This window comes from Thalassophryne amazonica, chromosome 3 (assembly GCF_902500255.1).
Source record: "Thalassophryne amazonica chromosome 3, fThaAma1.1, whole genome shotgun sequence".
Lineage (NCBI taxonomy): Eukaryota > Metazoa > Chordata > Actinopteri > Batrachoidiformes > Batrachoididae > Thalassophryne > Thalassophryne amazonica.
Genome location: NC_047105.1, coordinates 44968563 through 44986969, shown reverse-complemented (window position 1 = coordinate 44986969; position 18407 = coordinate 44968563). Strand labels below are relative to the sequence as shown.

The following is an 18407-nucleotide window of genomic DNA, read 5'->3' as shown; positions in this document are numbered from 1 at the left end:
AAACTCAAGTAAACTGTTTCTTGTCACAACTGAGTAATCTTAGGTGAAGTAAACATGCATTGCAATTAAACGTTTGAAAACTCTGCGCATTATTTATAATGTAAACGCAGCATCAGTAAGTAGATACTAGTAGGCTAATTAATGTTATTGTACGAGGCATAAATCTTGAGTAAGCTGTTTCTTGTTACCACTGAACACACGATCATAGTTGAGGTAAACATACAGTATAATTACATGTTTGAAATCTCAGCACATTATTTATAATGCAAGGACTGAATTAGTGAGCAGAAGCTAATGGGCTAATTGTGCTTATAGTAAGCACAAATAACTCAAGCTTTTGGAAAATACTTGTAAAGGATAATAGTCTTACTGTAGACTAGCTGATCTGCTACTTGTCTCACACATGTCAAACAAGTATTGTGCCAAGGAATATGAAGGTTATTGAACCTCATTTTATTCAAAAACGTGGTCTTTCAGTTTAAGAGCATGATGTATGAAATTGACTTGTTTTCTAAGATAATGAATCTCTCTCATTCAGAGCTGCTTCTTGTGACATATAGTCCCTAAAATGCAGTATATTTTTACATGATTTTATTATGATCACGTCACCAGGGATGGGTACTGCAGGGGTGGTGGCCAAGTGGTTAATGCGCTTGGGTTCAAATCCCAAATCCCACCCCGCCACATTTCTCCATGTAATGTGGAGTTGCGTCAGGAAGGGCATCAGGCATAAAACCTGTGCCAATTAAACATGCGTCATGTGTCATGGTGCCAATTTATTAAAGACCGGTTCAGCTGTCTGTCTTGCTAGGAGTGCGTTAGTGTCACCAAATGTGGAGCCCACTGCAGAGACTGGAGTTCCACTTATGTGCGCACGCACACACACACACACACACACAATCCTTTAATTTTGCGTTTGAGAGGGAGAGAGAGCAATGGAGAGATTAGCTGATCAGTCAGTTTTCTTTTTGTTTAAAAGAATAAAAACAAAACTGAATGATCAGTAATTCATGCACTGTCTCTTTTGTGTGCATGTGCATGCACAGAATCAGCAATGGCTGAATTAAATGTTCAAAGGTGGGGTTGCACTTGACTGTTCATTAAATGTTATATGGAAAATAAAGAGCTAATTCTATTCTTAATTTGATTCTTTTTTTTCTCCAAAAAGTACTAATAATATACCGTGAAAATACCAGACCAATAAGCAAAAACATAATGATACCCATCCCTGCATGTCACACTCAGTTGAAAACTGTAGTTCTTGAACACAGAATATATGACCCTGTTGTTGTACTGATGGAGTTATTGCTTTGGAAATGTGCATTTGCCGACTTTACCATATGAGACGTTATCATACTGTATTTTCCGGAGTATAAATTGCACCTGTCAAAAATGCCTCTTGAAGAAGAAAAAATGTATATCAGTCACACCAGAGTATGCCACACATTTTTTCTTTATTATCAGCTTTTCTATGCATTGTTGATTTTTGTGCATTGTACATTTTATTATTGGTATGTATTCCTTTATTATTTGGGAAAGCCATACATAAATAGTTCTTATTATTATTAACAAATGTGTGATTTTTCGGTATATGTCGTACCAGAGTATAAGTTGCAGGACCTCCCACCTGCAACTTATAGTTGCAGGTAGGAGGTAGTAGCAGAAACGGCACCTTATAGTCCGAAAAATAAAGTACTCTCTTCACAGCTTTTGCATGGTTAATCTGGTCCTGGCCTTTATCTACACATGCAGGTCACACCCTAGATATTATTATGACTGACTATTACTTTTTATGAGAGCATTTACAGTGTTCCAGCTAGCTTTCAAAAAGGGCAGAGTGCTGGCAAGAAATGAGGCCACTTTTACGCACACAGTCATTGCCTGGTTTGACATCAGAAGAATGGAACACTGTTGCACATCAGTACACTTGCCACAAAATTATTTACAAGAATACTTGAACACTGAAATGCCACTGAGATCAGTTTTTGTCAGTTTTTTTTATTCTATTGTAAGAGCCACAACTTGAGCAAATTAAGGTCAAGTTAAAGACAATACAAATTTGATATTTTAATTATTTTTTATGTTTCATGTCATTTCATGTTATACACGGGTCATAAATAATGTTTAAAATATTAAAAACATATTAATATTGGATGGATACAGTGTTTGATCCCATGTTCAAAAACGTGCATATAGCATCTTTAATCTGTGAGCAGCAGAGAGCTGCGTCAGGCACGTAAGCACCATGAGGCAGAGTTTAAATGTAAACTTTTTTCATTAAATGTTTCTGAATTGAATGACAGCTCTTGCCATTTGCATTGGACAAATTTACTCTGCAGCACGTTGTGTTTTTGTTTTGACTCGTTGCACGATGTGTCAAACAGACCGCCTTCAACATTTTCTCAATTTTAAGTTTGTTTGAATTTTGTGTGAATGGCATCTAAAACCTCATTCTGTACAGAATAAAAATCATCAGAGGCAGTGTTGCTATTTGGAGAACACCTCATCTGGAAAACCTTGGACCAGTTCATATAAAACATCACATTTGTAAAAAATTGACTGGTTCGTTGAGCGCCTCTCACACACAGAGCTTTGTGCTAATGTGCTAATGAGCTGTGCTAACTTGCTAACCTGGTGCGAGGTCTTGTATGGAAGCCGAGGTCGTTCAGTGACCATATTGCTAACTATTCTTCACTTAGATATGATTGAGTTATGTGAAACCTGGCTTAAGCCTAAACCTGTCCTCCCCTTAAATGAAGCCTGCCCACCAGCATATACATTTAGTCACATCCCTCGTGATGCGAAGCAAGGCGGGGGTGTTGCTCTTATATATAAATCTACATTTAGCTTATTAGCTGTTGGGGGTCACACATATAACTCATTTGAACATGTGATTCTCCGCTCTGTCCACAGTGCTATGTATTACCAATGTCAGAAGAATACAAATCAGCTGTATTACTTTGTCACTGTATATAGGCCCCCTGGCCCATACTCTGAATTCTTAGTTGAATTTGGTGCGTTCATCTGTAACTTGTCAGTGAGTGCAGATAACATTCTGATTATTGGTGACTTCAACATTCATATAAATAAGCCTTCTGATCCCCTCTGCAAATCATTTATGGAAATTGTGGATGCAAAAAGCACAACCTGCTTATTTGATCCCATACCAACAAAACTGTTTAAGGACCATGTTTGTGGCACATTCTTAAGCCGACTGTGCTGGAAATTTCTGGATCTGTTCCTAAATGTATCAAATCTGCAGCGTTTAAACCAATACTTAAGAACTCTAATCTTGACCCTAGTGTATTGAAAAACTATAGGGCGATATCAAATCTATCATTTTGCTCTAAAACTCTGGAAAAAGTGGTTTCACGGCAGCTCGTGGACCACCTTACTGAGAATAATCTCTTTGAACCACTGCAGTCTGCTTTTAGAAAATATCATTCCACAGAGATGGCTCTCACTAAAGTGGTGAATGATCTTCTGTTTGCAATGGATTCGAACACCACTACAGTTCTGGTGCTGTTAGATCTTAGTGCTGCCTTTGATACCATGGATCATCATATTCTACTTGATAGGCTGGAGAATCATTTTGGGATTACTGAGAATGCCCTTGCGTGGTTGACATCATACCTGACCAGTCATTCTCACTGTGTTTTGTACAATAACACTACCTCTAACCTTAGTGACATGAAATTTGGGGTTCCACAGAGGTCCGGCTTAGGCCCCCTGCTTTTCTCCCTTTATATAGCACCCCTTGGGCACATATTGCACATGTTTTGGGATTACCTGTCATTGCTATGCTGATGATACTCGGTTATACATGCCGATAACTGCTGGTAATCCACATAAAATCCTTAGAAGATTGACTTGCATCAGTGAAAAGCTGGATGTCTAGCAATTTCCTACTTTAAACTCCGATAAGGCTGGGTCGTGTGTCATACATCACACTGACAAAGTGAGGAACCTTGGGGTAATTTTTGATCCTACATTGTCCTTTGACCTCCATATTATTTTATCCTTTTAAATTCATTTTATTAGTAAGCAGAGTGGGCCACAGCCTCAACTTTATCTAAATTCTGGGTCTTTCAGTGAAGCTGTGTAACTTTATAGTAAATTATGTAAGAACTACTGTGAAAAGTTGGTGTGTGTTGGTATGTGGAGTTAAATTATGGAATCATTTGGACAACCACATTAAATTGTGTGGAAACATTTATAAGTTCAAAAAGAAATATAAAGAAATTACGTTAGCACAGTACACAAACTAGAAAAAATGTTTATAGAGTTAGTAAGAAGTGCAGACTATTGTATAGACATTAAACAGTATCTGGTGTATGACATTATGCCAGTAATGATCAGGGTGCAAGACTATTTGTAATTGCTTAGAAGGTAAAAATGTGTTAAACTTTAAATGAATTGAAAATAATGGAATGCCATTGATTCAGTTGTTAGTACCTAACTATATTCTAATGTAGATATAAAATGTAAATATGAAATTGTTCTATTCTGTTTAGTTATGTTATTTTCTGATTTCTATCTTATTTGAGTGTATTTAACTGTGGATAGTAACGGGTGTACGGGGTGGGCGTTTATAAGCTTTTGCTTCAGCCCATGCCCTTTCGGCCGCACCCAATTTGAGAAACTGAGTTATTGTTGTATTTTTCTTTTTTTTTTTTTTAATTTATGTTAGTAAGAGTTTATGTTGGTATTTTGTTTTGTTTATGTGCGTGCTGAATAAACTCATTCATTCATTCAAAAAAAAGCTTAGGACTAGTGGCCAGCAATCACCTTAGTATTTCTTCTGTTTTTCTTGTTACTTAATGCTGACTAAATATACTGTATTTGTTGCCTTTCTGATGCCTGATTCTGTTTTTTCTCTGTTTGAGGTGCAGCTCCATCCAGAGATGGGAGTGGTGTGTACTTCTGCAACCCTCCTGTCCTGTGCACCGGCAAAATTTCCTGTATATTCGTTTTGTAAATTGTTTTGCCATAGGTATATAAAAAATTTGATTGATTGATTGATTGATTTTGACAATTGTGTTAGTTGCATGGCCCAAGCAGAGGGTCACCCCTTTGAGTCTGGTCTGCTTGAGGTTTCTTCCTCAGTATCATCAGAGGGAGTTTTTCCTTACCACTGTCACCTGTGTACTTGCTCTGGGGGTTGATAAGGTTAGACCTTACTTGTGTGAAGCGCCTTGAGGCAACTTTGTTGTGATTTGGTGCTATATAAATGAAATAAATTAAATTATTTTACTTATGTAAAATACTACAAACCTTCCTGCTGCATGGCCTCGGAATGTGCATCTATATCAAATCAAATCAATTTTATTTATATAGCGCCAAATCACAACAAACAGTTGCCCCAAAGCGCTTTATATTGTAAGGCAAAACCATACAATAATTACGGAAAAACCCCAACGGTCAAAACGACCCCCTGTGAGCAAGCACTTGGCGACAGTGGGAAGGAAAAACTCCCTTTTAACAGGAAGAAACCTCCAGCAGAACCAGGCTCAGGGAGGGGCAGTCTTCTGCTGGGACTGGTTGGGGCTGAGGGGAGAGAATCAGGAAAAAGACATGCTGTGGAGGGGAGCAGAGATCAATCACTAATGTTTAAATGCAGAGTGGTGCATACAGAGCAAAAAGAGAAAGAAACACTCAGTGCATCATGGGAACCCCCCAGCAGTCTACGTCTATAGCAGCATAACTAAGGGATGGTTTAGGGTCACCTGATCCAGCCCTAACTATAAGTTTTAGCAAAAAGGAAAGTTTTAAGCTTAATCTTAAAATCTTAAAAGTAGAGAGGGTGTCTGTCTCCCTGATCTGAATTGGGAGCTGGTTCCAGAGGAGAGGAGCCTGAAAGCTGAAGGCTCTGCCTCCCATTCTACTCTTAAAACCCTAGGAACTACAAGTAAGCCTGCAGTCTGAGCGCGAAGCCCTCTATTGGGGTGATATGGTACTATGAGGTCCCTAAGATAAGATGGGACCTGATTATTCAAAACCTTATAAGTAAGAAGAAGAATTTTAAATTCTATTCTAGAATTAACAGGAAGCCATTGAAGAGAGGCCAATATGGGTGAGATATGCTCTCTCCTTCTAGTCCCTGTCAGTACTCTAGCTGCAGCATTTTGAATTAACTGAAGGCTTTTCAGGGAACTTTTAGGACAACCTGATAATAATGAATTAAATAGTCCAGCCTAGAGGAAATAAATGCATGAATTAGTTTTTCAGCATCACTGAGACAAGACCTTTCTAATTTTAGAGATATTGCGCAAATGCAAAAAAGCAGTCCTATATATTTGTTTAATATGCGCATTGAATGACATATCCTGATCAAAAATGACTCCAAGATTTCTCACAGTATTACTAGAGGTCAGGGTAATGCCATCCAGAGTAAGGATCTGGTTAGACACCATGTTTCTAAGATTTGTGGGGCCAAGTACAATAACTTCAGTTTTATCTGAGTTTAAAAGCAGGAAATTAGAGGTCATCCATGTCTTTATGTCTGTAAGACAATCCTGCAGTTTAGCTAATTGGTGTGTGTCCTCTGGCTTCATGGATAGATAAAGCTGGGTATCATCTGCGTAACAATGAAAATTTAAGCAATGCTGTCTAATAATACTGCCTAAGGGAAGCATGTATAAAGTTAATAAAATTGGTCCTAGCACAGAACCTTGTGGAACTCCATAATTAACCTTAGTCTGTGAAGAAGGTTCCCCATTTACGTGAACAAATTGTAATCTATTAGATAAATATGATTCAAACCACCGCAGTGCCTTTAATACCTATGGCATGCTCTAATCTCTGTAATAAAATTTTATGGTCAACAGTATCAAAAGCAGCACTGAGGTCTAACAGAACAAGCACAGAGATGAGTCCACTGTCTGAGGCCATAAGAAGATCATTTGTAACCTTCACTAATGCTGTTTCTGTACTATGATGAATTCTAAACCCTGACTGAAACTCTTCAAATAGACCATTCCTCTGCGGATGACCAGTTAGCTGTTTTACAACTACCCTTTCAAGAATTTTTGAGAGAAAAGGAAGGTTGGAGATTGGCCTATAATTAGCTAAGATAGCTGGGTCAAGTGATGGCTTTTTAAGTAATGGTTTAATTACTGCCACCTTAAAAGCCTGTGGTACATAGCCAACTAATAAAGACAGATTGATCATATTTAAGATCGAAGCATTAATTAATGGTAGGGCTTCCTTGAGCAGCCTGGTAGGAATGGGGTCTAATAGACATGTTGATGGTTTGGAGGAAGTAACTAATGAAAATAACTCAGACAGAACAATCAGAGAGAAAGAGTCTAACCAAATACCGGCATCACTGAAAGCAGCCAAAGAGAACGATATGTCTTTGGGATGGTTATGAGTAATTTTTTCTCTAATAGTTACAATTTTATTAGCAAAGAAAGTCATGAAGTCATTACTAGTTAAAGTTAAAGGAATACTCGGCTCAATAGAGCTCTGACTCTTTGTCAGCCTGGCTACAGTGCTGAAAAGAAACCTGGGGTTGTTCTTATTTTCGTCAATTAGTGATGAGTAGTAAGATGTCCTAACTTTACGGAGGGCTTTTTTATAGAGCAACAGACTCTTTTTCCAGGCTAAGTGAAGATCTTCTAAATTAGTGAGACGCCATTTCCTCTCTAACTTACGGGTTATCTGCTTTAAGCTGCAAGATTGTGAGTTATACCACGGAGTCAGGCACTTCTGATTTAAAGCTCTCTTTTTCAGAGGAGCTATAGCATCCAAAGTTGTCCTCAATGAGGATATAAAACTATTGACGAGATAATCTGTCTCACTCACAGAGTTTAGGTAGCTACTCTGCCCTGTGTTGATATATGGCATTGGAGAACATAAAGAAAGAATCATATCCTTAAACCTAGTTACAGCACTTTCTGAAAGACTTCTACTGTAATGAAACTTATTCCCCACTGCTGGGTAGTCCATCAGAGTAAATGTAAATGTTATTAAGAAATGATCAGACAGGAGGGGGTTTTCAGGGAATACTGTTAAGTCTTCAATTTCCATACCATAAGTCAGAACAAGATCTAAGGTATGATTAAAGTGGTGGGTGGGCTCATTTACATTTTGAGCAAAGCCAATTGAGTCTAACAATAGATTAAATGCAGTGTTGAGGCTGTCATTCTCAGCATCTGTGTGGATGTTAAAATCGCCCAGTATAATTATCTTATCTGAGCTAAGCACTAAATCAGACAAAAGGTCCGAAAATTCACAGAGAAACTCACAGTAACGACCAGGTGGACGATAGATAACAACAAATAAAACTGTTTTTTGGGACTTCCAATTTGGATGGACAAGACTAAGAGACAAGCTTTCAAATGAATTAAAGCTCTGTCTGGGTTTTTGATTAATTAATAAGCTGGAGTGGAAGATTGCTGCTAATCCTCCGCCTCGGCCCGTGCTACGAGCGTTCTGGCAGTTAGTGTGACTCGGGGGTGTTGACTCATTTAAACTAACATATTCATCCTGCTGTAACCAGGTTTCTGTAAGGCAGAATAAATCAATATGTTGATCAATTATTATATCATTTACTAACAGGGACTTCGAAGAGAGAGATCTAATGTTTAATAGACCACATTTAGCTGTTTTAGTCTGTGGTGCAGTTGAAGGTGCTATATTATTTTTTCTTTTTGAATTTTTATGCTTAAATAGATTTTTGCTGGTTATTGGTGGTCTGGGAGCAGGCACCGTCTCTACGGAGATGGGGTATTGGGGGGATGGCAGGGGGAGAGAAGCTGCAGAGAGGTGTGTAAGACTACAACTCAAATGATGAATTTAATAATTAAAGGCTACTGTTAGTGTAGGTCTGTTTTTGCACTAGAATGTGTTATTGGTAATGAGGATGAATCCATTTCTGTAGTGAACATGAGTTTTTTGTGGGTTAAGTGACATTGTGAATGTTATGATGATGGATATTTTAACAATTGAACCAAGTCACTTTTTAAAGATACATTTTAAAGCAAATCTCAACTTTTTTTTCTGAGCCAGTATGTTTTAACACAGATACAGATTAATAAATACTGAAAAATAATAATTTGTGGCAGCCCTACAATAATGCATTGTCGTGCTTTTAGTGAATGGTTTAATATGTCAGTTTTACCATCACAGAGGAGTTCTGGTACTTATTATTGGAGCTTTTTCTTTCTGTCCCTCTCTCCAGCCGAGTCTCTGACCGTAACCTCCTCGCCGAGAGGGGAGGTTCCCCTGCAGGTCGGGTCTCCTCTCATCTTGACCTGTGAGGTGTTGGGGTTGCCGTCTGAAGTGGACTCGGGCCTTCTGGTCCAGTGGATGAAGAGAGGTTCTGTAAGCAGCGATGGAGTCGCTACTGGTGGAGTTGAGGTACTTTGACTGTTGCATGGCCCTTAATCTCCAAGTTGCTACTGGTGTGCATTTGAGCCCTTTGTATAGCAGCACGCTGACATCAGAGTGAGTGTGTGTGTGTGTGTGTGTGTGTGTGTGTGTGTGTGTGTGTGTGTGTGTGTGTGTGTGTGTGTGTGTGTGTGTGTGTGTGTGTGTGTGTGTGTGTGTGTGTGTGTAAATGAGTGGATGCGAGGCAGGCATCATTATAAAGTACTTTGAGTTTTTGTTTCAGACGCTGTGTAAATGCATTCCATTTACCACTTAATGGCGAGGCACTTCAATAAGTAGCCAATATAAAGTGTGTGTGTGTGCGATGTTGTAAATCATTTTAATAATCAAAAGTACTCGGAGAGCACAGGGTTGACATGCCGACATTATTAAGTATGTAGGTATAATGTTACCTGGGCATTTATAGCATCAAGTTCAAATAAATACTAATATTAAAATATTAATGGTTGGCACTGTTGACTCACAGCAAGAAGGCCATGGGATCGATTCTCACTTGTGGCTTTTCTGTGTGGAGTTTGCATGTTCTCCATGTGTTTGGTGCTCCGGCTTCCTCCCACATCCAAAGACATGCAGGTTAGGTGGATTGGAAACTTTAAATTGTCTGTAGGTGTGCATGCGGGTGTGAATGTGTTTGTTTGTCTATATGTGGCCCTGCGACAGGCTGCCGTCCTGTCCAGGGTGTACCCCGCCTCATTCCCTATGACTGCTGGGATAGGCTCCCCCTCCATGACCCGTAATTGGAATAAGCAGGTTGAAGATGAGTGAGTGAGTGTGATTAAAATATTAAATAAATATTTATTAACATCAGCTTGTTATGCAGACATAGAGACCAAAATTTGACCTTGAACGTTGAATAATCCTAACCAGACTAAAATCACTTCTTCCCATCCATCGGACCAGTGTACTTGCCAAATGTATTGCAAATCTGTTGATGCGTTCTTTAAAATACTAACATAGAAAGTTACACATTGACCAAAGTGGTTGCCAAAGTCTACGTCTCTGGCGTGGTTACTAACTCCACTTTACAAACTTGCATCATGTTTAGGTGGAGGTGGTCCGGATGAGTCCAGACAGTGTAGTCAGTTGGGGTGACGACCCCAGCCGAGCTAGTGGCGGGTCTATGGAGAAAGTCGCGTTTGGGAAATACTCGCTGAAACTCTTCTCAGCCCGCAGCGCTGATGCTGGTGTGTATCAGTGCATGGTGAGCGTCTACGCCGGGAGGAGAAATCCTGGATCTTCTACTGCTGCCACGCTCACCCAGAGGTCTGAGGGGGTCACCGTCACACGCAAGGCCAAAGGTGAGAGGTCCTGTACACAGGTCAGAATAGGTTGTTGACCAATTACTGTATGTATGGCACTATATTTTCTTTGGATTTGGGCTGCTTCATTGTGTCTGACGTAGTTAAACTATTTTCTTGAAATAAAAGTGGGGTTTTGAAACTGCCCGATGCAAAACGTGTGTTTTATGAGCTGAAGTTACCTACTTTGGTCAGGTTTTGACTTGAGATGAGTGTGAATGGGGCAGGGAGAACCACATTTGGGCGCCGCTCGCTTGACAGCAAGAACACAAGAACAGTGGCTCACGTGCACACAGACAATCTAAGTTGTTGCCAAGCTCGTCCATTTTATGTAATTAAATCATTAAAAAAATGTGGGAATAAATACTGTGGGATTCACTCGCCTGTCTTATCTGTGCTTCTGTCTTTATTTCTGCCTTTCATAGAAGTGCTGGTTGCAGCTGTGGCACAGCTCCCGCGGGGTCCTTTGTTAAAAAGAGGCAGCACCGTCACTTTGATCTGCAACACCAACGTGACAACCACGGGCCCCGCCCAGCCACAGGTGAAGTGGCTGTGGCGGCCAATCCCTGCACCAGTTATCAAGACGAGACAGGGCTCACCATCTGAGACTTCTTCACCAAACCTTCCAGTCGAAGAAAAACCCAGACTAATCGCCGCCATCATGCATGATGGTGTGGCGCAGGTCTACTCTAATGGCAGTGAGGTTAGCATCGACCGCCTGTCGGCTAACAGTTACAGACTGAGGGTCCACTCAGCCAACCTAGATGACCAGGGAGTGTACACTTGTCAAGCCGAAGCCTGGGGGATGGACCCAAATGGAGCCTGGTACAACACAGGGGCCAAAGCAGAGTCTAACACAGTGACTGTGTACCTGTACGCCCGAGGTAGGCACCAGCATTGAAACGCTAATAATCAGTGACAGATTACTGACAGATACCCCGCATCTCCTCAAGCAACCATTGCCCACTTCTGTTCTGTATCAAGTTTGCACTCATGTCTGTGCGGGTTTCTTCCCACCACCAAAAACAAGCATATTTGGTACCATCCTTTTACATCATTCTGACTTATTCCATTCACGCCAATGAATAACTGATGCACATATGTGAACTGTGTGTTTCTGATTATTTTTCATTCAGTTTTTTGCCAAGGAGGAGTAAGGATGAAGGTTTTAACTTATGCTACTAATCTGTGCTAAATTTAATTTGGTGGCACGTAATTCATTTTCACAAATGAGTAATTGAATTCAGTAATTTGAAGGTGCATCTGCAAACAGGTGAGGTCACAAATGTTTGTCTTCATCTATATTTGCATATCTATCTCTTTTTATTCTTTTAGGCAAGTAAAGTCTTCTATATATTACAATGTAAATATCCAGAGAGCTAAAATAAGGAATGCTTATTTTAGCCAGAGTCACAGTACATTAACCTGGTGGTTATCATTAAGTGTACCCTTTAGATTAGTAAAAACAGTGTTTGCGCTTATTAATACCGTTTCACTTGTTGATTAATTTTCTGACGCTTATACGGGTCGCGTTAGCGTCAGACGAAGTAGATCATTCCACACGTCCCCATCCTCAGCCAAGTCCTTTACCTCCTCCTGGGGGGATCTCCTGGTGTTCCTAACCCAGCTAGGAAATATATTACCTCTTGCATGTCCTGGGGCTTCCACCGGGTGTCCTCCTAGGTTGACGTGCCTGGAAGATCTCCCTTGGGACATAACCGGTAGGGATCCTCACCATATGCCCGGACCTTCTCAGCTGGCTCCTGTTGATGCAAAGAAGCAGCGGTTCTACTCAGAGTCCTTCCCAGATAGTCGAGCTTATCGCCCTATTCATAAGTGTAAGCCCACATACCCAACAAAGGAATGTAATTTCTGCTGCTTGTATGCGCGGGTCTTATCCTTTCAGTCATTATCCAAAGGTTTATGACCATAGGTGAGGCTGGGGCATAAATCAACATTTTTGACGAATGCTCCAAAAGACAATCATGTGGAAACACCCAAGTAATATTCGTGCCAATTTTGGGGAAAATCAGTTCACCGGATTCTGAGTTATCTTGAGCACACACACACACAAATATATATATATATATACACACACACACACACACACAGTGTTCCCACAGTTACTTTGAAAAAGTAATCCAATTACTGATTACTCCTTGAAAAAGTAACTTAGTTACTTTACTGATTACTCAGTTGTAAAAGTAACTAAGTTAGATTACTAGTTACTTTTTTAGTTACTTTTCCCAGCTGCTGACAACAACGCTTTGCCACCTCAACATGACAATACTTGTTTTGCCAAAACTCGATTTATAGTCACCCTTTCTTGACTTCAATGAAAATAAATACTTTTTTTATAAAAAGTAAAATAAAGACCTCTTTCTTGACCTCATATTTAACTGTTGAACAGTTAAATATGAGGTCACAGTTAAATAAGAGGTAACAGTAAAACTTGCAATTTCTAACCTACATTGTTTATAAATGTAACTATTACATTCTTTCTAACATTTTTCTAACATTTAAATTCTCTCTAAACATTTTACTTGTCAAAATTATTATTATTATAAGTAGTATTAGTAGTTGTAGTAAAAAAAGCCTTCAAAACTGGACCTTTAATCTAGGGGTGTTGTGGGGGGCACATCCCTGTCCCATACCCCCATTCCATCTGGATTCGCCCCTGCTTTGGTGTTTAAGCACAAGGAATGGATAACATTTATTTATGCAGAAAACATTATCAGATTTACAGGTATGAAAGTTTTATTGCGTTTTCACATCAAGTGGTCCTCAGACAGTGAGTTTAGGTGCATTTGAGTGGAAAATAGTGTTAGTTGTTGACGCATTGCGGAGGATCAGCTGTTTTTAACGAGCAGATACGGAGCGTTTCAGCTCAGAATTCTAAATAAAGGAGAAAAACAGCATAAAAATGTCTTTGTGCTCAGTGCAGGTGTGCTGTTGTCACCGCGCTTTAAGAGGTGAGGACGAGTCGTAGCTGCTGCAGAAAACCGCAAATGAAAAGCTCACAGCTCGCTTAAAGTGGGCAGTTCAGTCGAACCCCGACCTCCTGCCCACAGACCAAGTTTAATGCTGCTGTCGACCCACAATGCAAAAATAATAGTAACGCACAGTGATGGGAGAAGTAACTTTAATTTGATTACTGATTTGGAAAGATTAACGCGTTAGATTACTCGTTACTAAAAAAGTGGTTAGATTAGAGTAACGCGTTACCGGCATCACTGTGTGTGTGTGTATATATATATATATATATATATATATATACACGAGTGATTATAATTTCCTTCATTACCACTGACATTAACAAAATTAACATGAGTGCATCCTTTCCTCTGTTTTCGATTGTTCTTTCTCCTCCTCACAGCTGCTGACCTCCTCCTCATCCCTTTGGTAGTCGGCGTCTCCTCTGCCTTGTTTGTGGGCATTGTCATCATCGCTGCGGTGACTTGCTGCTTTATGAAGCGGCTGGCCAAGCGCCGTGCTCAGAAATAAACTGTCACAGCCTGTCTGAAAGCAAAACGGCACCAACAGGTCATCCAGGAGACACACAGGGAGCCAGCAGGCTAGAAGAGGCTCAGAAATGACTGCAACAGAACGTTAAAAAAAAAAAGCTGTTTCAACTTTTTTTTTTCTTTCCCCTTGACTTTTATGTTGGAGAAGTACTGCCAAAAGAAACCCCACTTTAAATTGAAACGTTCCCAGAAAACTGCTGTGTGATGCACCAACAGGCATATATTTAACAGATCTAGATGGAGTTCCGTTACCCCGTCGACCTTTATGGTCCTCAAGAACTTCTCTTTGCCACATTACATCTCAGCTTAACATTTTTTTTTAACTGCCAAATGCTGTATGTGGTTGAAGATTTAATATATCTTTTGGGTAAGAAGTTAATTTCTGATACTGAGGCATTGGTTGGATGAGAAAACCAAGCAAGCAAGCAGCTACATCTGCATCTAATGATTATTTTTATAATAGATTAATCTGTTGATTTTTTTTTTTTTTTTTTTTTAATTGATGAATCTAACAATTTTTTTATATTAGTCTATTGATTATTTTTGGGTTAGTTGCTTATGCTTTCGTTAATTTACCAATAAATCATAACCACAAATTCTTCCAAAAATAATATTTTGTCATTAAAAAGTATTTATTTTCCAATTTTTCTAAAAATAAAAATCAAGATGTAAAGGATATAAAGTGCCAAAACTTAAAAAGGCAGTCATGGGGGGAAAAATAACTAACCCTCTTCCTGTTGATTATTATTTTTTTTGGATTAATCCATTAGTTGCTTAACCTGTAAAATATATGAAAATGATGAAAAATATCAGTCAGTGTTTCTTAAAGCTCAAGATGACGTCCTCAAATGTAGTAGTTTTTTTTTTCTACCACAACCCAAATATAATTGATTTACTGTTGGAGAGGAGTAAAGCACCGATAAAATACTATCATTTAAGAAGCTAAAATAAGAAAAAATGTGGTCATTAAAAAAATGACTGAAAAAGATGAATCGATTACCAAAATATTTGGCGTTTAATTTGATAATCAATTAATTGTAGCAGCTGTTCAAGCAGCACTGCCAGATGGTTGTTTTTGCTTTCTGTATCACAGAATACAAAGATCATCCTTTAATTAACGGAACACGTTTTTTTAAATTTAAAGTCTTGTGCAACAGATTGATGTGAATTGTTACGCTCCAGCAGATTTTGGCACAAGCTGCTTGTTCTTTTCAGGAAAAAACACTGAGGTGTAAAGGTTTCTGTTTTGTTACACCTCTAGCACTGCCACTAATATGAATGCTGCATGGGTTCACGTTCAGAATGTTTATATGAAGCCGAATGTATAAACAGTCTGTGCGCATTACTTTATAAGGAAGCACCACCGCTCTGCTGACGTTCCTACACATACTTGCATTGATGCAAGAATGAGCAATGGAGAGCTTTTCCATGATGCACTGAGCTGAAGCATGTGAATACTTTGAGTTTGGCTGTTTTATTTTACTTAATGTAAGTAAGCTGTGCTCAGGTACGGTGGCTAGGACGTGCAAAAACACTTTTACAAAGGGCAGAACACTTTAAATTTACAAATGACAGATTCTGACGGAAGGGAAATGTACCAAATGCCAAATATGCCGGAAGGGGAATGTACCAAATAACAGATTCTGGCAGAAGGGCAATGTACCAAATGGCGAACGTGATGGAAGGGGAATGTAGCAAATGCTGAACGTGACGGAAGGGGAATGTACCAAATAACAGATTCTGGCAGAAGGGCAATGTACCAAATGCCGAACGTGATGGAAGGGGAATGTAGCAAATGATAGATTCTGGCAGAAGGGCAATGTACCAAATGGCGAACGTGATGGAAGGGGAATGTAGCAAATGCTGAACGTGATGGAAGGGGAATGTACCAAATAACAGATTCTGGCAGAAGGGGAATGTACCAAATGATAGATTCTGGCAGAAGGGGAATGTACCAATTGCTGAACCTGATGGAAGGGGAATGTACCAAATAACAAAGTCTGACAGAAAAGGAAATGTACCAAATGCCGAATGTAACGGAAGGGGAGTCTACCGAATGCCCCTTCTGTCATAATCTGTTATTTGATACATTTCCCTTCTGACAGAATCTGTCATTTGGTGCATTCCCTGTCTGTCAGAATTTGTCATTTTGTACATTCCCCTTCCGTCAGAATCTGTCGTTTGGTACATTCCCCTTCCGTCAGAATCTGTCGTTTGGGACATTCGCCTTCCTTCAGAATCTGTCGTTTGGGACATTCGCCTTCCGTCAGAATCTGTCGTTTGGTACATTCCCCTTCCGTCAGAATCTGTCGTTTGGTACATTCCCCTTCTGTCGGAATCTGTCGTTTGGTACATTCCCCTTCTGTCGGAATCTGTCGTTTGGTACATTCCCCTTCTGTCGGAATCTGTCATATGGTACATTCCCCTTCCGTCGGAATCTGTCGTTTGGTACATTCCCTTTCGGTCGGAATCTGTCGTTTGGTACATTCCCCTTCTGTCAGAAACTTTCAGGACTTCTTGTAAAAGTGTGCCATTTGTAAAACTGTTTTTGCACATCTCAGCCATCATACTCAGGTCACCTGTGTTTAGAGTTCAGTTCTCTCTCTCTCTTTCTCTTTCTTTCTTTCTTTTTTTTTTTTTGTGAAGCACTTGGATAAAATGACTGGGACCAAAGCCCGCTGGTGTCATTCTTCTACTTGATTTTCTTCCAACTGAAAGGTCACTCTGCTGTACTGAATTGTTCATTTGCTCTTGATGGGTGACTGAAATTGAGAAAAAGAAAAAAAAGTACTGTGAGTGTTGCACAAACAGGAAACCTCTTGTTTTTGTTCCCAAAGGTGAGAATTTAGTTAGGTGAAGTCTGGCTGTTGTCATCGTCATAGTGTTGTAGGTTTATGCTGTTTGCAATGTCAGCACGTGCATATGTGACTGTAGCTGCTCCTGCTGCTATCCTACAAAAATGTGTTGGACAGATGGACTGTCTTCATCCTTTAAATGAGTGACGTGGACCCCCGCCCCATTTTGAAAGGTTTCTTTGTGTAGATCTGCATATTGTGATCACTTATCCATTGAAATACTTTGGGCTTGTAGCTCGGTCTGCAGCGAGACATGCTGCACTGTCTCTGTTTCTGTCTCCTTTTTGGTTTGGCAACCAGTCCATCATCCCTAAATGTCGGTTATAACGCAACACTGGTGAATAAAATCGTAGTTGTGGATGTGTCCTGAGCCATTTTGCTTGCAGCTGATTTGTTGACATGCTCCGCTGCATGAAAAACAGGCACGCGCATCGCAGCAGCAGCACAACACTGGCTTTTGTTTCAGAAGGCATTGCTTTTGTGCACATTCGTCTCTTAATCTGTGGTCGCAGCGTGTGCACATCCCGCTGCCCTTCCCCCCCACCTCAGAGTCGGTGCAGATCCCGTTTGTTTCTTTTGAAATCTGTTCCCTGTGAATTGCAGCCAGCTGTAAATGTTGCACCGAGCATGCACGGCACGAAACTGCTCTCTTAACCCTCAAGTGACTGAGTGGGGTCATTTATCACCCTCGGCGTATATTGTTGTGCACTATTTTTCTCATTTTAATTGGAAAAATGTTTCCGACCAATTTTGCAAGGATCGGCCGATCCGTGTGGCAAGCAAGTTATAATCCAAACTTGTGACCCCCGGGAAGATTTATGAGATTTTTGACATCATAGGTTCAGATGGTATTGTAATTTGCCAACTCTAATCATTATATTTTACTATTTTGCAAGAAAGCCTGGCCAACAGACCAAGAATAGCAAGATTTACAGCTGCACAAGCATTGAGACTGATTCTTGATGCCCAGATTGAGGATGAAAAAGATGATGGACAAATGTATTAGAGAGTGAAATAAAAATGAAGAACCCTAAATAATTCATATAGAAGTATTCCAATATAAAGTCAATGGGGTCATAAATAACCCCGCACGGTCATATTAGTCGGTATAAAATAGCTTGGTCACTTGAGGGTTAAGTTGTTAAGTTTGACAATGTATTAAACCGTTTTTGAAGATGTTTCAATTGTTTACTTGTTCTTTAATACCACTGTCTCTAAATGCAATTTACTGCCATTGTTCAAATGGGAGGTAATGCTCTGGTTTGTTTGTTTTTTTTAATGGTGCTTTGGCAAACCTGCCAGTTGATAAATCAATAAACCACTCTGGATTTATAATG

The 18407-nt window shown here is 39.8% G+C and overlaps 1 protein-coding gene across 1 annotated transcript in view; it reads left to right on the top strand.

Annotated features, from left to right (window-relative positions):
- The window catches only part of igsf8 (immunoglobulin superfamily, member 8), a 28507-nt gene extending 10100 nt beyond the window's left edge, over positions 1 to 18407 (top strand). The window contains exons 4-9 of the mRNA XM_034166142.1: positions 9185 to 9363; positions 10439 to 10691; positions 11117 to 11575; positions 14068 to 14306; positions 14352 to 15722; positions 16790 to 18407. Coding sequence (XP_034022033.1) covers positions 9185 to 9363; positions 10439 to 10691; positions 11117 to 11575; positions 14068 to 14195 — 1019 coding nt within the window. The 3' untranslated portion in view covers positions 14196 to 14306; positions 14352 to 15722; positions 16790 to 18407. The remainder of the gene's footprint in view (positions 1 to 9184; positions 9364 to 10438; positions 10692 to 11116; positions 11576 to 14067; positions 14307 to 14351; positions 15723 to 16789) is intronic.